General features: G+C 46.0%; 1 protein-coding gene across 1 annotated transcript in view; it reads right to left on the bottom strand.

Annotated features, from left to right (window-relative positions):
* LOC135202418 (ER degradation-enhancing alpha-mannosidase-like protein 1) overlaps positions 1-22,992 on the bottom strand; it is a 300,462-nt gene that overhangs the window by 162,120 nt on the left and 115,350 nt on the right. The window contains exon 2 of the mRNA XM_064231809.1: positions 22,542-22,718. Within this exon, the coding sequence (XP_064087879.1) occupies positions 22,542-22,718 (177 nt within the window). The remainder of the gene's footprint in view (positions 1-22,541; positions 22,719-22,992) is intronic.

Here is a 22,992-nt window from a genome sequence, read left to right as displayed (position 1 = left end):
TCTGAAAACACTTTATCCATCACTAATTTCAGTGACACTCCTTGTTCTGCCACTGTATTCACTACCAAATTAATCTTCTGATCAAACCTAGATTCTAAATTGGCAATGGTACTTTTAGGGTTGGAAGCAAGGGAGCCAGGCACGGGAGTAAGTGGATGAGTAGTACTTGGAGAAAAAGAAGGAATAGGCATAGTAGATGGAATAGCAGGGCTAACTTTTAAACTAGGTTTAGGAGTGGTATCTAGGCCAAGCGATCTTTCCGTGTCTCTAAAAGCCACTTTCCTCTTCCTATCCCTTTCTAACTTTCCACCATTTCTCATCCCAGTTAGAACATTTATGATGTTTTCTCCCTACTGAATTCAGTCGGTGATGGAGTGGAAAACGAAGCGAACCTGTCATCATGCACTGAGGGATTTTGGGTCTTGGCCACGAATTCCGGGACAAATTCGAAGGACACTGACTTCCAACTCCTGGTGTGCTTCACCTCATAACTCAGACCGTGGAGCTCTCCTTCCCTTTTGGATGATGCCAAAGCCAAAAGGAAAACTGTCTTGAGCGTCAGGTTCCTGTCAGATGAGTGACGCAAGGGCTCATATGGACTCTTAGTCAAGCTCTTAAGCACTAAGGAAACATCCCACGTTGTAGGCTTGAGCTCTCTAGGAGAACTCGACTGCTCAAACCCCTTAACTAGCGGGGAAAGTTCCCAGGAAGAGATGTCGATACCATTCAGGCGTAACGCCAAACTCAGTGCCGTCCTGTAGCCTCTAATAGCAGACACGGATAAACGTTTCTCGTCTCTGAGGAAGGTTAAAAAGTCTGCTATTCGCTGAATAGAGGTCGCTAGTGGAGAAAAACCCCGTTTATGACACCAATCACAGTAGATCGCCCATTTGCCTTGGTAAACTGCGGAGGTTGACTTCCTAAGACTGCTGGACATGTGCCCAGCTGATTTCTGAGAAAAGCCTCTCTCTAGGAGGAGATAGTTGATAGCCTCCAACCGTGAAGAGACAGGGCTTCTACTGACTGGTGGAACCTTTCTGCATGGGGCTGACACAGGAGATGGCGCCAAGGGGGAATCTCCCTCGGAATCTCCGACAACAACAACAGCAGATCTGGAAACCATTCCGCCTGAGGCCACAGAGGGGCTACCAAAGTCATTCTGAGACCCTGTGAACCCATCAGCCTGTTCAGAACCTGACATATCAAACAAAATGGAGGGAAGGCATACACCTCCAGGTTGTCCCAGGGATGTTGGAATGCGTCTTCTGCCAATGCTAAGGGATCTGGGACCACTGAACAGAACACCTCCAGCTTCCTGTTGTAGTGTGTCGTGAAAAGGTCCAGCATGGGTCTCCCCCAAATCTGGAAAAGCTTGTCTGCCACCACTTGATGAAAGGACCACTCTGTGCCTAGGATCTGATCCCGGCGACTGAGTTTGTCTGCGACCACGTTCCGTTTCCCTGGGACATACCTGGCTGAGCTCTACGGTGACTCGACGGTCAAGGCATGAAGTTGCTGAGAAACCAGGCCTCCCTGTTTGTTCACGTAGGCTACCACCGTGGTGTTGTCCAACATGAGAACGACAGAGTGACCCTCTACCATCCCCCAAAACTCCTTCAGACCCAGGAAAGCCGCCTTCAACTCCAAGACGTTGATATGCTGCTGCTTGTCCTCCAAACCCCAAACGCCTGAAGCGATGAGGCTGCCTAAGTGCGCGCCCCAACCTGCGAGGGAGGCGTCCGAGAACAGAACGAAGTCCAGAGGGAGAGAACGCAGAGGGACGCCCTTCAATAGATTCTGGTCATCCAACCACCAATGAAGGTCTTCTCTCACTTCCAAAGACAGTGGGACCATAAACAGGGGAGAGTCCCCCACCTGAGACCAGAATTCCCCCAGTCTCCATTGCAGAGACCGAAGATGAAGACGCCCATGAGGGACCAGCTTCTCCAGGGAAGATAACACGTCCAGAAGAACCTGCCATTAATGAGCCAACTGATGCGACTTTGACAGGAAGTTGCGCGCCACAGCCCACAACTTCTCCAATCTCTGATCCAATGGGAAAACTCTTGCCACTGTCGTATTGATGACCATGCCCAGGTAGAGAATCCTTTGAGTGGGTACAAGGTTCGACTTTTCCTGGTTGACTAACATGCCCAGGTCCAGACTGAACCGAAGAAGACGATCCCTGTCTTGTAGCAGCTTCTCCCTGGAAACTACCAAGACCAACCAATCGTCGAGGTACCTCAGCAAACGGATCCCCTGAGCATGGGCCTAACTTGACACAAGAGAGAAGACCCTTGTGAACACTTGAGGGGCTGTCGTCAACCCGAAGCGCAAGAATTTGAACTCGAAGATCTTGTCCGCCAAAGAGAAGCGAAGGAACTTCCTGGATGTGGGATGAACAGGGATTTGGAAGTATGCGTCCTTCAAGTCTATCGACAGCGTGAAGTCGCCTTCCCTCACGGCTGCCAACACCGAGCGCGGGGTCTCCATCTTGAACCGTGTCTTCCTGATGAAGTGATTCAAGGTGGATGCGTCGATCACAGGCCTCCATCCTCCCGACGCCTTGGGCACCAAGAAGATGTGACTATAAAACCCCGGGGACGGACTCACTACTTCCGCTATTGCATCCTTGTCCAGCATTTTCTCACTTCCTCCCAAAGAGCCAAGAACTTCAGGGAATCTGGGGGATACGTCTTCCTGAGCTGCAGCTTGTCCGACAGAGGAGGAGAGAAGTTGAATGGCATCAAGTATCCCACCCGAAGGACATCTACCACCCACTTCTCCACCCCGAAACTCTGCCACTTGGCCCAATGGCCAGCCAGGCACCCCCACACCCGTGGCGCAGGAGAGGGAAAGGCGCCCAACCTACCGATGGCCCCCTTGACCTCTGCCCCTGGGGCCTCTTCTTGGTTTAAAGGAACGAAAGCAAAAGGGGCGTTGATCCTGAGACTTGGGCTATGTCGAATGGGAAGGCCCTACCAAACTTGAGGTCCTCGATGGCCTACCAGGCGACGATCTCCTCGACTGCTGCTGGACCGGGGAAGGAGGAGGGGCCGGACGTCTCCGAGGGCGGGACTCTGATTTAGACACGGCTTGGTACACCAGTCGGTCCTTGGTGTCAGCCCGGCATCGGTCTATCGCATTTTCGAGTTCTGTCCATGGAAACAAGAATTGTGACTCCAACAGATCACCGTTCCTCAAGGCCAGCAAAGACTCAGTGTCGAGCGACCTCTCCATCCTAGACAAAGCCGCATTCCTCCTAACCAGAAGAAGATTAGCCCACAAATTGGCACCGAGGTGAGCCAAATAAGAAAACGCCTTGCCCCCGGACTGCAAAAGACTAGCAAGCGAGGCAGCACTCACCAACCCTTCAGGGGACCTGTCAGAAGCTATCTTGGCAATAACCACAGACCAGAGGTCCAGCCAAGAAACCATCTGCAACTTGGAGGACGTCGCAGATTCCAAAGCTAAGGTGTCTTGCAGAGACAAGGACGGAGCCACTGACCTCACCTGTTCCAAAGTCAAACCCGGCTTCAGGCAAATGACGTCTGAGTTAAGGTGGCGTGACAACAAAAATGCACAACTCATAGCATAGCACTTCCTATGTCTTGTGAGAGGTGGGGGTAGTAGTTTGGTAGAGCCTCTAGAGCGAAGTGAACCATCTCAGTCAGAAACAGAGGCGTTAACCTTCTGCAAGACCGACTGAATGTGCCCCGACAACGGCAGCTGAAGAGATGATTTGGGGTCCTGAGTAGCTCCCACCAAGGCTTCCAAGCAAGAAGGAGTGTAAGATGACCGAGCCTGAGTCCTACTCTCCAAATTGTTGAACCCACGAATGAGATCAACAACTTCCGAAAAGGAAGACAGAAACTCCTGTGTGTCCCCCTCCTCCTGCTCTGGCACCGGCGACCGACGACTAGAGGATGTATAGGCTCTTCTAACGTGCCTTCTTCACCAAAATTCACAGAAGGGTTAGTAGCCAAACAGTCTGAAACCCCTACTAACCTATCTGGGCTGGGTCCAAGCATCAGCCTCCGAGACGGACCCACTGTAACACCAGGCACATCACTTACCTCAACAGGTGACTCTAGACGTCCATGAACAGAAACGGGCGTGGCGGCCGTACGTACGTGAGATGGGGGAGAAACTCGAGCACTCGAGATTGACGGAGAATCCCTTATAGAGGAGGTCTTGGAAGCACCAGTTAGAGAGGTAGGCAAACACTCTGGCTGCACCACCTCCATGCTCACTACCTTCGACCTCTTGACAGGCGCCTTCAGACCTTTACGGCGACAAATAGGCCCTGGAGAAGAAGGAGCACTGCCATCAAGTGCACGGACAGGGGAGGTTGCAACAAGCTCGCGATGTGCAAGGACGGAAGGGGGGGTGGGGTGGTTGAACGTACGAGATTCGGCGGCGAGGCAACCCCTGCAGAACACAAATCACTAACACTTCCCGAAACCTCAGCACTCTCGGGAACACGTCTGCGCTGTTCATCCCTCGATGGCGAAGGAAGGGCAAAGTCCTTAGCCTTCAAACACTTAATACGCCGGCAAGGCGTAGAGGGGGAAGAGGGAGAGGAAGACAGCTTCTAATGGGCGCTCTTCTCGGAAGGCGGGGACAAAGCAACGCGTTTCCTACCAGTCCTCCCAACCGATAAGGCAGCCAACTTCACATCCAATACAGAGTCCAGCCTCTGAAGCACTGCCTGGCATATGACCTCAGACTGATGTGCCAGAGAAGACTCCGAAGACAAGGAAGGGAGATGTTTCTAACTAGGCGGCAGTGATGACGTCGCGGCAAAGCGAGGTGGATCGGAGGAGGCGACTGGGAGATACGTCATCGATGAGAGTGACGTCACAAGCGGTGGTGATGGGAGAAAGAGACGCCACTGGCGGAGGAATACACGAAGATGGACCCCGTGACATCATCAACGGGGCTGACGCTGCAGTGCCACTCCGATACAAAGCGATGGCAGACACCGGCGGAGCAATACAAGATGGCCGACTGCTCCCACCCGTGGAGACGAGCCTGGGAGAAGGGATGGCCTGGCTGGACCTGGAAGGGGGGGTGCGAGCCTCCACAAAATGCACTAGCAACCCCCCCAAGGACTGGGTACCCCCTAGCCCTAGCGTCTTCCAAATCGACGCCATTTTGGATGCCTCCGACTCTGGAAGAGAAGAGAATGATGAAAAAACCTCACCCTTCTCGGGAACCGAAAAAGCTCCCGAGGAAGAAGGGGCTACATTACAAAAAAGGGTATTTTGACGTAAGGAAAAATCTATTTCTGGGCGATTGGCTCGTGTCGCCAGCGAAATATCCTTTAATCTATATTTCTAGGGTAAATGTACTAACACATACCAGAGAATAAATAAAATAAAGAAAAAGGTCAGTATAACTGACTCGCTCACCCTCCAGGAGGGTGTCGTATGAACACTAGGCGAGTGAGACCACTACCACGAGCCAAATGCCAATAGAAATCTCCCACTACAAAATCCCTCCAAGAGGGGAGCCGACCCACAGAGTGAGCAGCTCGTACTACTACTACTCCATCCATGCTGCCGACTGCTGCGCCTCTGGTGGCCATCCTGAAGTTAGCAGACAATCTTGGGCGAAGGGATGGGTAGGGTGGGATTTCGCTGCGACACGAGCCAATCGCCCAGAAATAGATTTTTCCTACGTCAAAATCCCTTTTCTGGGCTCAGCTCGTGTCGCTGCGCGAAATCGTACCAGAGAAATAGCACAAGATTGTAAACAAGTAATAAAATGAGAATAAAAAATAAAAAATAAATCAGAATAGGTCTCAAATAAAAGATAAATATATAGAATAGACCATAATTGCTAAAAGATACATATACACAGGGGTATATAAAAATGAAATATGCTTAAATTACCCTTAAATATAATAATGTTTGTTAACATAAGGTAATTACATATGTACAGGTAAAATTATTTACATGTATCAATGTTATCTGTGTAACAGCATGTATCAAAAGTATAATAGCAATTAATAAAAACAATCAACAATAATAATATATAAAGGAATGTATATGACTTAATATACAAAACCCGTAATCATTTATAATATGTGTATCCCCTAGCATAAAAATAAGGGGAAACATCCATGAGATCAATGTTTTATAATCATTTGTGAGTGTCCCTAACCAGACAATAAGGGGCACCCACTACACTATCACAAAAGTAGCTAAGACACAAGGTGAATGCAAATGAACCAGGTAGGAATAGACGAACTTTGGGTGAGGCAGGTAGAAAGGAGGACTGAATCTTCTACTACAAAACTAGCTAGAGTAAGGGGAAACTATGTTACCACGCTGCTACTGCTGGGAATTTCAGAGCTTCCAAGGACTTAAGGTAGTGACGTTTGAACACTGTCGGCGATTTCCATCAGTATACTTTTTCAACTCATCGAAGTTCATATGTTGGAAATAATTAATTGAGGTGGCTACTGCCCTGACATCATGTGCTTTCGGGAAAGAGTCAGGATTGGCTTGCTTAATAAAGTACGGATTTGTTGCCTGATGCCTTTAATGGATAAAGTTCCACCTTTTTCCCTCCTAAAGAAGAGGGGACCCGACGAAGATGAGGAGGTCCTAGACAGAAAGGCTCGAGAGGTTGTAACTGGGCAAAGAGATACATCTTGTGGAAGGGGTAGTACCTTCCAAGGTTCCCACCTCATCAAAGGATCTTCATTCTTTGCTAAAAAGCTACGTTCCGGAGAAAGTAGGACTTCTCCCGTGGGAAGGAACTGAATATGATCCGGTCTCTGGATAGAGCCGACAGTTTCTGAAATTCTTGCTCCTGAAGCTAAGCTTAATAAGAATAGGGTTTTTTCTTAAGAGCATTATAAACGAGCATGTGTCATTATCGGTTTCGGAAGCCAGTTTTAGGACATCGTTTAAGAACCATGAAACTGACGTAGGCCTTACAGAAGGCCTAAGCCTAGCACATGCCTTAGGGATAGACGAGAAGTAGGAATCCGTCCAAGTCCTATGTTAAATCCAAATTGAAATATCTTTTTCAAAGCTGACTTGTTTGTCGTAAATCGTGCTAGCTGCTAAACCTTTTTCAAATAAGGATCTGAAAAAAGGATATAGCTGAATTAACTGTCATAATTCTAATATCCGAAAATCTCTCAGGAAGGTTGCTAACTTTTTTGACAGCAGCATCATACTGCCTCAAAGTCGAATCCCTTTTATCGGATTCCAAGAATAGAATATTCTGAGGGTCAATATTCGCATCTCTTTTTGCCGCAAACTTCATGAAATCCATAAAGTTAGGGTTTTGAGAATCCCTGAGGAAGCGAACACATTCTTCATTTGTACTGACTGGGAGAGCTTGGGACTGGGATCTGAAGAGGACGAAGGCCCAGCTCCAAAATTAGAGGATACCAGTTGCTCTTCGGCCAGTCTGGGGCTACTAGAGCCACTTGACCCTTGAATGAAAACCTGAGTTTTGTTCAATACTTTATGAGGAGATTCACGGAGGGAAGACGTAAATCTTCTCCCAGTTGTTCCAGTCTAGAGCCAGGGCGTCCGTGGCATAGGCCAGAGGGTCCAGGTTGGGGGCTACATAACACGGTAGTTTGTGGTTCGCTTGTGATGCGAAGAGGTCCACCTGTAGCCCTGGGACTCTTTGAAGGATCCATTGGAACGAACTGTTGTCCAGTGACCATTCCGACTCTAGGGGTACTGATCGGGATAGGGCGTCTGCTATGACGTTTCTTACTCCCGCTATGTGAGTGGAGGAAAGATGCCAAACTGAACTTGTCTGCCAGGGAGAAGATGGCTATCATGACTGATTTAGATGACGTGACTTGGAGCCTCCTCTGTTTATACAATGTACTACCACTGCGCTGTCCAGGACTAGCTTATGTGGGAGTACTTGGGTGGGCGTAATCTTTTTAGAGTCAAGAACACTGCCATTGCCTCCAGTACGTTTATATGGACTGACGGAACTGAGGTGACCAAGTCCCTTGAACCTTTTTGACCTGGGAATACCCTCCCCAGCCGCTTAAGGACGCGTCTGTGTGGATGGTGACCCCTGGTGGAGGGAACTGAAGGGGTACTGACATTGATAAATTCTTGACTCTCGCCCATGGCCGAAGTCGATTCTTTAGAATCAGAGGCACTGAGGATAGTTTGTCCCTGGACCTGACGTTTGCTCGCGAGCGCCAGATTCTGGTTAGGTCTTTCAGTTTGGCTTTCATTAAGACGTTTGTCACTGATGCAACTGGAGAGAACCCAGGATCCTTTCCTGGGCTCTCCTTGACGCTAGTTTGTGACTTAGAAATTGCTTGACTGACTTTGCTATTTCTTTCCTTTTGGTTGATGGAATCGACAGAGTGTGGGATGTTAGATTCCATTGAATGCCCAGCCACTGAAAGTTTGACTCTGGAGTGAGTCTTGATTTGGTCCTGTTTATTTTGAAGCCTAGATATTCCAGGAACTGAATCACTTTCAGAGTAGCTCTGTTGCATTCCTCGACTGTTGGTGCCCAGATCAACCAATCGTCGAGATATGCTACTACCATGATCCCTTGCGATCTGAGTTGTTGCACTACCACTTCCCGCTAGCTTCGTGAACACTCTGGGTGCCACGTTGAGTCCGAATGGAACTACCTTGAAGGAGAATGTCTAGTCTCCTATCTTGAAAGCCCAGATACGGACGGAAGTGTCTTGCAATAGGGATATGATAGTAAGCGTCTGTAAGATCGATAGAGGTGGTGACGGCCCCACGGGGAAGTAGGGTCCGCACCTGTGAGATCGTGAGCATCTTGAACTTGTCGCAGCGGATGGCTAAGTTTAAGCGGGACAAGTCTAAGATTACCCTTGCTTTTTTGTGAGCCTTTCTTTGGCACGCTGAACAAGCGACCTTGAAATTTAATCTCTTGACTCTCGCTATAGCTCCTTTTTGAAGGAGATCGTCTGCGTACTCTGTCAATTCCTTGGAAGGAAGTTGACGGAAGGTCTGGATGGAGGTGGGTTCGTCAACCAGCTCCAACCCAGACCTTTTGACACTATGCTCTGAGCCCATTGGCTGAAGTTCCACCGGTGGCGAAAGTGAAATAGCCTCCCTCCTACCTGAAGTTTCTTCATTGGTTCTGGTAACCGCCTCGGCCTCCTCTGAAGTGCTTTCCCCTGTTAAAGGGGCCTCCCGATCCTCTCCCACGAAAGGAACGCTTACCTCTACCTCCTTACCCGAGCGGTCCATACTTCTGAGAAGCTTGACTCTCGAAGGCTTGATTGTAAGCTGGAGAGATGGCGTAAGAGGTGGAGGGCTGAGGCTGAGGGGATATCACATAAATTGGCTGTGATTGACCTTTAGAAGTGGAGGGTTGGGCTGTCTGCACTAACGTACTGTTGGAACTTGTTGAGGAAAGCGTAGTTGCTTCTTCTGGTAAGGTTGGAAACGCCTGGGTTTCTTTTGTCCCTTACCTTTAGGAGTCAGGTCTTGCCTCCTCTTAGCCGAAAGGCCCCAACGATCCTTAAGGCTCTGGTTTAAACCTGGTAGCCTCTGAACTGGACCTCCTTAACCATAGCTTCTGGGAAGAGATCTGCTCCCCAGATGCTAGACGAGAGTAACCTATTCGGTTCATGCCGAATGGTTGCCTCTTGTAGGACATGCTTCCTACAATTCGTCCGAGCAGTGGCAAACTCAAACATATCTGACTGTACCGTTTGAGTCAGGGCTTTGGTCATGAGCTTAAAAATCGGTTCTGATCCATAAGCCATGGTAGCTACCTCAGACATAGCCATAGAATTGATGGATCTGGCTAGACGCGATTTTGCATCAAACTCAGCCTGAATAAGGCTATCTGGGAGCCTGGGTAGCTTTTCACCAAACTGCTCCATAGCACAAGTCCGGTTTGAGTTTGCCAGCTGAGAATGTATTGGCAAGTCTTCCCAAATTCTCCAACTGAGGGGAGCAACGGGAGAAGTGGGATCCGCTTCCTTCAACTGCGGTATAGGTTCCCCCTTCTGGGCCGCTGGGATGGACGACCTCGCGATCTTGGTTAGGAACGGGAGCTGGGTACTCTCATCCATTGTTGTAAAAATGGTAAAGGGACTCTTAAATGGTTGTATCTTGGTGTTAGAACAATCCATGTCCTCTAAACACCTGAGCCATTCTCTCTGAGCCTGGTCTCGTGAGTAGAGGACTGTCCTCCTTAGGTACCTTATCGTCCCGCACCATAGCCGACGGCGTAAGCCTTGCGTAGTCTATGAACGGAGGCTGGAGGTCTTCCGGGAACTCGAAGTCCTCTATTCTTCGAGTCCCAAATTTTCCGGTATAGAGATGAGACCGTCCTGGAAGGGGGCGTATGACGCTACTCTCCACGGATTGTTCATAGAGAACTGAGGTAGTGAGTCATACGGAGGAAGTTGGGATCCACTCGTGTTGGACAGTGGAGGAGAGGCTAGAGGAGCTTCTCTTAGCCCGGCTATAATGGAGTCCTGGGAAGTAATCCTGTCCGAGACGAGAGATCATTTGCTCCATGCTACTCTTTAAGGACCCAACCAGGTCACCCACCTGTTGCAACAGGCCAGCATTGGAGTCCAAAGCCGGAGCTGCTGCGGAGGTGGAGGGGAGGCTCTGAATCGGAACCAAAGGTAGCGGAGCTGGTGATTCTGCCGGAGTGCGAGATCTCTCTCTGGAGGATTTACTCCTCGAGACTTAGAGCCGGAGCTAGAAGCTTTAGACCTGGATGCTCCGGATTCCCAGCCGGAGACTTACGGGAGGAGGAAGAAGCCAAGTCCGTCGTTCTTAGACGACGACGACGTCTTAGTCAAAGTCATCACCTTAGACTTGACCTTAGGTCTAACCGAAGCGCCAGGAGGAGAATATATATCGTCACCCGTAAAGCCTTGGAAGGATGGAGAGGTTGCAGGAGTAGAAGAAACAGTTACGCCCAAGGGTGACCCTTGGGTGTCCACCGTACCTACCTCGACCAACAGGTCGTCTATACCTACCATAGGTTCAACAATAATATCTAGGGTCGCGACATCCATAGAGATATCCTGGTCCTGATCAGTTAATGAGGTGGCCAGCTGTTGTTGGATGAAGGCGATAGTCGGATCCGCTTCTACCGGGTCGACGTATCCTGTCGCCTTGCCTCCGGGGAAGATTAGTAATGCCAACCGCTTCTCTAGGATGTAGGGCTGTCCTTTGGCGGCGTTTTTCCCAAAACCGCCGACCCAGGCCCGCAGGGTAGCCAGTGCGGTATCTCTTACCGCCGGAGCCTGGAAGAGAGGGCGTAGTTTAGATTTAAGAATCACTTAAAACTAAAACTTAAAGTATAACTTAAAATAATTGCCTTAAGTTAATATGATGAAAACTTAAGCGCTAAAAGGGAAGCGGAGCAGCTACTGGAGATGTAAAACTTACCCCTTCCAAAAGCTGGCTCACCAGATCGTAACATATGGTACACGTCTCATGGTACCAGACCTGGATGTCCCCGAGCGGAGTCGCGCATGGAGCATGGGACCGGCAAACTTCGTGTCCACAAGGGTCCTGAAGTGTGGCGGAAACATCCCGGATGCTCACAGTGGTGGCCTGTAAGTGGGGAGAGACATAGAGTATCTAAAAAACGATCACTTACAGTCTAAAGGACAGAAGAGCTCCGCTGCATGCCGGAGCTCGGAAAAAAATTTGGGCATAACCCCTCCTCCCTGCATCGCCTGAATAGGCTATAATCCCGGAGAGATCCGGTAGATAGTAAGGGAGGGGGATGGTTTAATGGTTCTTAAGATAAACTTAAAAGATAACTTAAACCTAGCACACAAGCAAACCGGACTAAGTCCAGTGCGTAGCGGAGTGGTAGTAACTCAGCAAACGGTAAGGTTAGTAGAGACCCACTGTATGCTCCGGTCCACCCTACTGGGTGGACTAACAACTTTCCGCTGGATACCAGGACTCCGATCAGGAAGGAGCCCTAGTAAGATGGGAAAGAGCGAGAAGACATACAGGCTCAAGCTAGCCCGGAGCGACAAGGTAGCGCGGAGGGTGGGCAAGGCCAGTACCCCCCACTCCGCACCAACCGGCCGGACCGAGAAGCCGGAGAGGTCGAGACCAGTCTGGGTCTGTCCCGACTCCCTAACCCCTCCGCCTGAGGGGAGAGAGGGAGGCAGGCTCGGGTATGAGGAGCGAGCATGGGCAGACCGACCCGCCCCCGCCCGACTCTATGGAAGAGCGGGAGGGGGGGGAAGAATGACTGGACAGGCGTCTGGCTGGCCCGTGATCACGAAGTGACCACGAGGCGGTAAGCCACACGACAACTAAGCCTAGGACAACCACTGATCAGGGAAATGCTATCGGGAAGCATACAGAACTGAAAAGCGGAGGCAAATAAGCCACTGGGCCGAACCAACTGATCAGAGAGATGCTATAGGGAAGCAAACCGAACTGATGAGCGGTAGTAAGGGCTCAAAGCCAGCCTAGTCTAGGCTAATCCAGACGCCTAACTAACCTAACAATAAGTAAAATACACAGTAAATATAAAAAATAAATAAATGAAAGAAAGAAAACAATATAGCAGGAGAAAAAATCCAGGAGTGTACGACTAACCGAAGCAAGTCTACCACCTCCAAAGCTAGTCAGAGGCCGATACTAAGAACCTGGACAATAGGGTCTGGATAGAAGAAGCCTACGTAAGGTAAAATACATGCATGCATGACAAACCTGAGTAGACCGTACCCAAAGTAAAGCGGATAATCATAAAGAGCGAAGATAAATAAGGGGATGTTCTAGTATGGGAGACCAAGAACGAACCCATAACGAGGCAGAACCATGCTGCCATGCTTCTGACCCCGAGATCGTATTTATACCTAAAAAACGGCAAATACTGTCTCAGGGCCGGAAAAAAGCAACTAACCGTAAATACTGAGTACTTAACTTAGCTGCTGCGATAGCTGCACGCTCCATAATAAAATCCAATGAAAGGGCTACACAAAAAAAAACAGAGAGGAAAATATCACAACCGTCTCGTGGGTGCTAACTTGAAAGGATGGCCACCAGAGGCGCAGCAGTCGGCAGCATGGGATGGAGTAGTAGTAGTACGAGCTGCTCACTCTGTGGGTCGGCTCCCCTCTTGGAGGATTTGTAGTGGGAGATTTCTATTGGCATTTGGCTCGTGGTAGTGGTCTCACTCGCCTAGTGTTCATACCGACACCCTCCTGGAGGGTGAGCGAGTCAGTTATACTGACCTTTTTTTTCTTTATTTTATTTATTCTCTGGTATGTGTTAGTAATTTACCCTAGAAATAATAGATTAAAGGATATTTCGCGCAGCGCACGAGCTGAGCCCAGAAAAATACCTTGGCGACCTCCTGATACTTCCATCGATGAATAAATGGAAAAAAAGGAAGGAGATGCACGGACAACGCTACTATGGGGGTTGACTACTGCGGAAGACGAAACATCAGGAATAGGAGCAAAGCCCTCCCAAGTAGGAAGAGTGGAGACTCTCCGATGTTCCCTCTTACCATAAAACTTCCTCCACTGCTCCATAGGCCATGCCCGGCATTCCGTACAAGGATTCGTAATCGTACAAAAATTCGAATGACACCTACTGTATGTGATGTGAGGGTCTGTCTCAGACGAAGCCAAAAAACGAGAACACGGGAACCCAGGAACTCCGGGGCACATACGCTGACATGGAGAAGGAGCAGAAGAAGCCATAATACCAGGTAAAAACAAACACAAACACTAAAGGAAATGAAACGGGCAAAGAGCCGGGAAAAGGCCAAGAGAGGAAAAAACCCAACTCTCGTCCAGGCGGTTAAGAAAAGACTGGCGTAGATGATCGGCGTTTGACCACTCTTCACCCGATCTACGCATGCGTTGCCAGATATCACAAGATTCCTTGCTTTCATCTGCTTTTTAACCGGATCCAGCTAGGTGCTATAAATTATCCTTTTGTTAAGAACGAGGGTTTGTTCGCGTATGAACAAATAAAGTAGTAATAATACTTCACAAAGTCCAGTAAAGACAAATGAAAAGCCAGATAAAAGCTGCTGCAGAAGCACTGAAGTGTACAACAAAGCCGGCAGAAACAAAGTTGAGGTTATTTGCTTGTTGTTCCTAATGTTCCTTAGTGGATGGGGCTTGTCATCTATACGAAACAATAGAACTGTTACCACAAATTTTAAAAAGGCTGCCATGCAAGTAGCAATGTTAGCTATTACAGGCAGTCCCTGGGTTACGACAGGGGTTCCATTCTTGAGACGCGTTGTAACCCGAAATTCGTTGTAAGCCGGAACATCGTCAAAAATCCTAAGAAGACCTTACTTTTAATGCTTTGGGTGCATTCAAAACTATGTAAACTGCATTCTTATTGCATATTTCATCAAAAAAACCTTCAAATATTGATTATTTTGTATTTTTGGTGTCATATTTCATCTGCCAGATCAGTGTTGTAGGCGTCGTAACCCTGGAACATGCGTCGTAACCCTGGAAATAATTTCTGATGAATATAATTGAAAAGCTCCTTAACCTCGGAACGTCATAAGCTGAGACCGTCGTAACCCGGGGACTGCCTACTTGGTAAGTTACTTACATGAAGATAAGGACTAAGTACAAATAGTACTGCAATTTTTTGGAAATATAAAGAGACTGACTAATAAGAGCTTATGCAAAAACAACCTTTCACCATGAGTTGCATAATTTGCTGCATAGAACATGAATTGTACACTCAGAGTATAAGGTATACAATATCAAGTGCACTAAAAAATACGGCATAGAAATATATTTCAGATGACATAAAACAGGAGGAAAATCATGAATTTTACAGAAAATTATCAATTTTTATATATCTAAACAAAAATTTTCTTCACAGTAATAAAACTTTAATAGAAAACTGCTGTCTCTTTGACAATAACTCAAAACACTCAAACATCTTCATGATGGCTTGAACATATCATTCCATAATAAAAAAAAAAATCTAATCTACATGCTTCATGCTACGATAAATGGATCAAGCGCATTTAGTGGTCCTTCAACCAAAGTAAAATTAGTTAAAATCTGTAGAAATGTTGCACTGACTAAGTAATATGTACATAGTATACTGATATTTGTGCTTGTGACCCCAGCCTCATTTATGGAGTTACTAAGTCACATTTATAATTTTTGAATACCGGTTGATCTGAACCTATTGCTTCATCTAGACAAGTGCTCTTTTCTACATCAAATAACCACTGATTACTTTACTCATATTACTACTACAGTACTACTTAGCAATACAGTTTGAAAAATGGAAAAAATTATATTGTTATTGTACAATAAAGTTTCATACATACTTACCTGGCAGATATATACTTAGCTATAGACTCTGTCGTCCCTGATAGAAATTCGAATTTCGCAGCACACGCTACAGGTAGGTAGGTCAGGTGATCTACCGTCCCGCCGCTGGGTGGCAGGAATAGGAACCATTACCTTCTAGAACCAGATTTTCTCTTCCACCTGTCTCCTGCGGGGCGGCTGGGTGGGCCATTCAATCGTATATATCTGCCAGGTAAGTATGTATGAAACTTTATTGTACAATAACAATATCATTTTCATACATTCAACTTCCCTGTCAGATATATACTTAGCTGATTGGCACCTTTGGCGGAGGGTAAGAGACAGCTAATTACTGATTAGACAGGTAAACAACATACGTTGTAGGTAATAAATAAATAAAACCTTGGTTCCTATGTGTTTAGACGAAGGGTCGACTTCCTAGCTATTGCTAGTAGTCTGCTTCGTATCAAGAGCCTCAGCGAGGATGTGACCTATGGCTAAGAGTTCTTGTAGATCTGTCAATGGGGTCTTATCCACTTACTCGACAGAATCTAATGGTCATTTGTCAATGGGGTCTTATCCACTTACATGACAATACACCTATGCCTAGGGGCATAATTAAGGAGCACAACACCGATCCCGATCACCTGATCCTAACACGAGGGTTTGTGCTTAGTTTGAAAAGAGCTATCCCCAAACTCCTTTCAAACAAACCAAAGAAAAAAACACTATGTTAACATAAAAATTAACTCACTTAGTTAAGGATCAGTGTCGGCTCCCTATCCCAGCAACGTATCCATAGACACGTAAAACCAAGAGAGAAGGATCTCTCGTAGGTCAACTTGACCTCCTTCGTGCAAAGGGAAGTCAACACAGAGTTGCATCGCCCGTAAGTTACAGCTAATATGTCCTTCACGACATATTGTTATGTAACGAACAAGAATTCATAAAAGCTCGCACTTCAAGCGCTTTTAATTCTCAGCTGTTTGAAGGAATCATCAAGTTATTCATGAAGTGCTTTAGCGATCACACTTATTTCAAAGAAGACCAGGGCTTCCTTTGAAATGGATCTTTTCTGAATGAAGCCTAGAGCCTGGCTTGCGCCTGGGTGGCGCCTCGTGCCTGGCTGGCGCCTCGAGCCTGGCTGGAGCCTCGCGCCTGCCTGACACTTGGTTGGCGCCTAGCTCCTGGAAGGCGCTTTTTGCCTGACTCATGGCTGGCGCCTCGCACCTGGAAGTAGCTTCGCGCCTGGCTTCAGACTGGCCCTATTTGGCGCCTGGCGCCTGGCTGACTCCTCTCCACTTGCTGGAGCTTCGAGCTTGGTAGAGTCTCGAGGATGTCTGGCGATGCCCACATCGGACACTCTTATCTGTCCGATTTGTTCGCCTCTAGCGCATCTGCGCTAGGTTGGAGCCCCTCTTTCTCTTCATCAGACAATGACAGTGTTTCCTTGAAACTGTCTGCCTCTGGCGTTTTTTACGCCTGTTTTGGCATTTGGCGCCTGGTTGGCGCTACATTGTCCGAAAGTCCTGAATCTCCACAATGGTTTATCAGGAGATTGGAGAAGGGTGGAAGAAATTCTTCCACTTTGAGCTTCTGGCCTCTCCGGCAAGGGGAGGTGATTGTAGTAAACTACATCTATTAGACGATAGGACATCTAACAGTACGAGAGATAAGAGTCTTCCTCCGAGGAGGATCCTTCTTGAATCCTTCCGTTGCTAACGAGATCTCTTCTTACTTGCTGATGAAGTTCCTAGTTGCAGAATATTCCCTATCCTTGGTCCAAAAGGAAAGGGGAAGGGGCTTGGAAGTCGAAGGAGACTCCGAGCTGAAATTGGGAGGATTCCTGATTTCTAGCTCTTCATTGTATCTCTCTGAATACCTTCTGGGAAGCATTTCGAGCCCTCATCGCATCCCAAAGACTTTGTAGGCAAAACGTTTAAACCATCTCTTCTTATGTAGGTGAAAACGTAAGTACCCTGCCTGGGCAACGAAACTTCTATCTGAAATCGTTGAGTCAGGAATAGAGGGTTTTAGTTCTTTTGCCAGACATACTATGCTGGCAAGAACCCATTGCCGAGTCTCCATTGAATCTGATGTGATTATTCCAATGCACAAACAAAAAATTCACTTGTCTTCTTGGATAGTATAAGGGCCAAGAGAAAACAAAGAATTCCCTCATAAAATTTCTCAAAGAAGTTTGATGAGGAGCAGTTCCATCTTGTCGGAACATGGAATCTGAGGCCACAAAAGATCCCATTCAAAGTACATGATATCCTACTCTTGTCGTATTGAGGTATCGTATAAGATCCCGAAGATCTTAATCCTCTGCTATCTCTAATTCTCCTTGTATAGACAGAGTATAGCCTTTTACTGCGCTCTTTGATAGCAGATATATACAAAGGTGATTCTTCCCTCTGAAAAGGAAGAAAAAACCTATATGTGGTTCACAGAGGTATCGGAAGAGGACAGTTTCCTCTTCCATCAAACACGATCTGCAGCAATTCTATGTCCTGGCCATGACTATTGTCATTCACCTTGAAAAATCCTCTCATTCATGTCCACTTCTGGTCAGTCTGCACGCAGACAGACTCAGAGTGGAGAGGTTGTTAAGGTCCATTTATAATAGATGCTGATAGAATATTCAGACTGTCTTGGAAAAGACTTCCAAAACATGCTGTGAGAAGAACGTGACCTCTGTGAATCCAACCTCTCTAAGGCCAAAATGAGGCATAAAGTATTATCCTCTCTTTCTTTGACGCCCTTTATCTTAAATTCTGTAAAGAATTTATATTTAGGGAAAAAAAGACTAAAGTTTATTCCCTTTTCTATAGAATAAAGATGGCGTATATTGCTACCTCTCTTGGTTCGAGGAAAAGGAAGCAGTCTACAGGAAGCCTGTTCATCTTCTACCTTGCTAAGAGATCTATGAAGAAGACTTTTCGCAAGTTCTCACAACTCTTTGCAATAAATGTTAGACATACGTTAACAGTTATTATCGTCGATCGAGAAGGTTCTCACGGACATGCAAAATCTTGCATCAAACCTCTTTTTCCAATTAGGTTCTCTTTGTTAACGCGAACAGGAGCGAAAAAAGATTCTCAGTGCTCTTTGCGATATGAGAGTGTCGTGGAATTGGCCTAAGTGATTAAATGGGTAACGAAATCAGGAACGAATCTTGCCGTTACCGAGCGTGCTGTCTGAGAGGCTACTGGACTCTTAGGTTAATAACTCGCTAAAACGAGAAAATATCTTGGCTCATTGCGCCAGGTTGGCGCTTCTGGCGCAATTTTGCGCCAGGCTAGCGCTTCTGGCGCATTGCGCCAGGTTGGCGCTTCTGGCGCTTTCTTCTAATTCTCTTTATGTTATGTGCCAGAACATCTGTGCCTTTATGGTAGCCGACATCCTTACACACATTAATTCCGTTCTTAGTAGGAAAAAACTCTTATATACTTAGTATAGTCCATTCAGGGAAACCATTTCTGCCACGAAGAGAATGTTTCCCATCCCACTCATCCATCTTCTCTTGAGCAATATCCGATTCTAAAAAGGTTGTGTGCGTTTCTCGAAAGACTTGACCATACCTTCGTCTTAAAGTGAATTCTCTACTACATCCATCTTCTCACTAAGCATGTATTCTAATAAGCCATGCTTCGTAAGCATGAGAGCATTATATAATATAATGTTCTGCTGCGTTAGAATCCTTTAATAATGTTACCTACGGTAAACAGCATTGAAAGGTTATAATATCTTTCTTATTGAAAGCTTCTTAGCAAAAGGCAGACAATATTTTATTTATGTTAGCTTAACTATCCCCTCCATTCGAGACTAAGAGCATGATTGTAGGGGGAATATACGGTTAACCATTCGATCCCGTTGGAGAGAGAGATGTAACCGACTGTTCATGACCGAGAACTGGATGGTACTGTATTGGCTTTACAATGACAGCCCGGCCGTCTCGTTCGCTGCCTGGCTGCATTCATCCTGAGTTGCCAGTTACTTCATTCAATGAAGGAATATAATAAAATTATTCTCGAGCCTAAGGAAGCTCTCAATAATGCAAATTTTAGCTAAACAACCTTTGTTAAATACCGAAGCTGAGTAGGTATTGTCGTAACAAACCTTTTAAGCGAAGTCCTTACCAGGAAAATCCTGTAAGGATATAGATAATTCCGTAGCGAACAACAAAGGCAACTATGGTATGCGTATATGACTTGTCATTCAGTAGTCGTTTCTTACTACATTCTTTCCTCTCCGATGCAGAGAGAGAATGGAAATCTTGCCCTCTTCGTTCTTTTCGTCAATAAACACGAATTAGTATTAGTCGAAAGAGATCGCAATGAAAACCCTAGGATCGGAGAGAATCCCTCAAATTTTTAATCGCTTGGATATAAGGCCGTATTCTATGCCTCTATTATCTGGAAGAGCCTCTAATCAATGAATGAGAGCTCGTACGAATCTTGTTCAATTTGCAAACGATTGCCACTCTTTCTGTAAATGGTTGGTTGCATTATTTTAGAAGGGGGAAGATTTTAATATCGTCTTATCAGTAATGAACTAATTTTTTCAATAAAAAAGGTTGCTAAGGTCTTATAAACTGAGAGACCTGCTCCCTTATTGGCTTCCAATTCTGATCTATCTTCCATTTCCTGTCCATCAAGCTGGGAGAAGAATGAGCAACCGGAGGAGAGCGCCTCCTTTCGTAAGGTGAAGAGCTTTTAGCAGTACCGATTCTAACCTGACAAGGGCTACGGCCGCCTGTGCGACATCTTGAGTCACCGCCAGGAAAAAAGCCGATCTTGCTCTTGCCTTTAATTGCATTAAGACTATCCTGAGAAGGGCGACGGCCGCCTGTGCAACAACTCCCGTCCTTATCAGGAGAAGGCCTCGAATGTCTTTCACCTTTCGCAGAATCAGGCTCTAACTCCATATCCGATGAAGATCCTGGTTTATAGCTTCAGGCGCTTTGCGCCTCATCTCAGGCGCTTCAGGCGCTTTGTGCCTCGTTTCAGGCGCTTTGCGCCTCATTTCAGGCACTTCAGGCGTTTCAGGCGCTTAAGGCGCTTTGCGCCTCGTTTAAGGCGCTTTGCGCCTCATTTCAGGCGCTTCAGGAGCTTTGCGCCTCGTTTCAGGTGCCTCAGGCACTTTGCGCCTCGTTTCAGGCGCCTCAGGCTCTTTGCGTCTCGTTTCAGGCGCTTCAGGCGCTTTGTGCCTCATTTCAGCCGCTTCAGGCGCCTCTTTAGAATTCTCTCGCCTTGTCGGCGATTTGCGCCTGGCCGCCTCGTCCGAGCTGTCAAAGACTTCTATCGGACGGGATTTCTTAACGGGAAGGAAGCGATCCTTTCTCCTGGGAGGATCCTTCTTCAAAACTTCTATTAACGAAGATATCTACTGTTGCCTTTCTCCTAGGATCTTTGTAGCGTCGTCTTCTTTCTCCGTATCCGATCTAGGGGAAGGAGGATTTAATGAATAAATCTCTTTCTTCTTCTTCTCAGGTGGATAGTCTTCCGGAAAACTTTCCGGGCTAGAATCCCAAGCTGGCGATTTCCACGATCTTTTAGAAGGTCTCGACAGCTTGTCAGAACTCCACCCTATTTTCCTTCCGATGAAGACTCGGATGACGAAAAAACACTGTTTTAGGATGCCTTTCCAACGGCTATCCTTGGCAGTCTGGGACGCTACTACAGATCCTGCCGAGGGGACGCCCGACCGGTGGGGATTCTCTGAAACCTCCGTGCGGCTTTCGACATTCCTTCTCCTCTGGGCTTGTGAGTTTGGAAGAAGTCTAGACCTGGGAGCGAGACAGAGCCGATCAGACGCACCCTCCACTTCAATGGGGAACACTATATTCACTTCTTACCTTTTAAGAGCTCGCATTTTGAGCTACATCCATTATCTTCAAATTTGCATATATAAATTTGTAGTTTCTGTGGAGTAAGAAGGTGATGAGGATGCAACAACTACTAGTACTGCTAATACTCTAACTGCTCGTTAGCACAAACGCTATTAAAGCTTCTAAAGTAAGCATATCTAGTTATATGCTTTTCTGACTTCCTAAAGTAGGAAATTAGAGTTTAATATTTCCTCAATAAAGTTGTAACCTTTATTACATGTAATAATGAATAAATATTAATAATTCCCTTTATTGCAAACTATGTGAGTGTCTACCGATAAATTCGGTAGTTTCACTTAATATTTTCTTCGAAATTTTGAAGCGAAATTCATTAATAAGTTAATAAAAGCGTATGCCGAACCAAAGACCCAGTACTTTCCTGCAAAAGACAGCCCAGAAGATCGATGGCGATGAAACACGAAAATCAAATCAGGAGGAACCACAAACGTATGTTTACATTCCAATCGATAGAGAAAATCTGGTTCTAGAAGGTAATGGTTCCTGTTCCTGCCACCCAGCGGCGGGACGGTAGATCACCTGACCTACCTACCTGTAGCGTGTGCCGCGAAATTCGAATTTCTATCGGGGACGACGGAGTCTATAGCTAAGTATATATCTGACAGGGAAGTTGAATGTATGAAACTGAAAATATTTCTTATTCCAACATATGTATTCTCTTTAAAGGATTAAGGTCTGAGACATCATTTGCTGTTACTTTTAAATTAGAAGAATAATGCATAACATTAAGTTTGAGTATTTACCAAATATACGTACAGTAACACCTCAACTTACTGAATACCACCTTATCATAATTCTGCACATAAGCTAAATTATGATGGTTTTTGCTACGCTTTTCAAATGTGATAAACTTTCGGATAAATCTTTTAAATGAATTCCAAGTGTAAACTACAGTTTGGTTAAGCTGTTAACTATGTGGAATTACTGACTGTTAGCAGTGAAATAGTACAGTGAGATAGTACTTGACAATGCTTAAGTGCAGGTTATAATTTGAGTCTTTGTTACTTAACACATTTGGTGGCTACAGAAAGCCAGCCCTAAAGGTAGTACCCAGCAAGTTCATATGCTACGTTCCATGTCAAATAAATACTACTGTATGACCAATTAACAACAAAATTACTTCGGTTGAAGAAATAAAGGATGCCATGATCTTTCAGCAGCTTTCTTCTTTCATTTGTTGGCAAATTCATTACAGCACTATCATTTCTGTAAATATGTGCACCCAAAAATTAACTGGCTACAATATACATTCAAATGGTTATTAGAACCCTGTAGTTACTCTCGTGCAGTATCAAACATGTTTATAATATATATACTGTACTTCAAATTTCTTACCTGATATTGGCTTCAAAAACTTGCACAGTAGTGTTCTTGTCAAAAGTAACATTTTCAATAACTAATTGGACAGCCTTACGAAATCCACTAGTATCACCAAGAATTGCAAGTGTGTCGAGCGCATCTATTAATGTTAGTGAATAGTCACCTAAAATGTCATTGATGTTAATATTGGACCTGAAAGTAAAAGGTACATCTAATTTATCATAAACAATGCAAAAAGAAATGGAGAAAAAAGTAGAAAAATGCTTTGCAGCCATAACATGAAATTTTTATATACCTTAAGCTTAAAAAATCATGAAGGAAAATGATAAGAGTAAAGGTGAGTGGGCATGAAGGTAATTTCACACAAGGAAAATATTTTTATAATAAAATAAGGTTTTGTATATACTTACCCAGTAATTATATGGCTAAGGGCTGTCTACCTACGGCAACCTAACAATTTAAAACT

The sequence above is a fragment of the Macrobrachium nipponense genome, chromosome 30 (assembly GCF_015104395.2).
Source record: "Macrobrachium nipponense isolate FS-2020 chromosome 30, ASM1510439v2, whole genome shotgun sequence".
Lineage (NCBI taxonomy): Eukaryota > Metazoa > Arthropoda > Malacostraca > Decapoda > Palaemonidae > Macrobrachium > Macrobrachium nipponense.
Note: the sequence above shows the minus strand (reverse complement) of the source record. Positions and strands in the feature narration are given on the sequence as shown.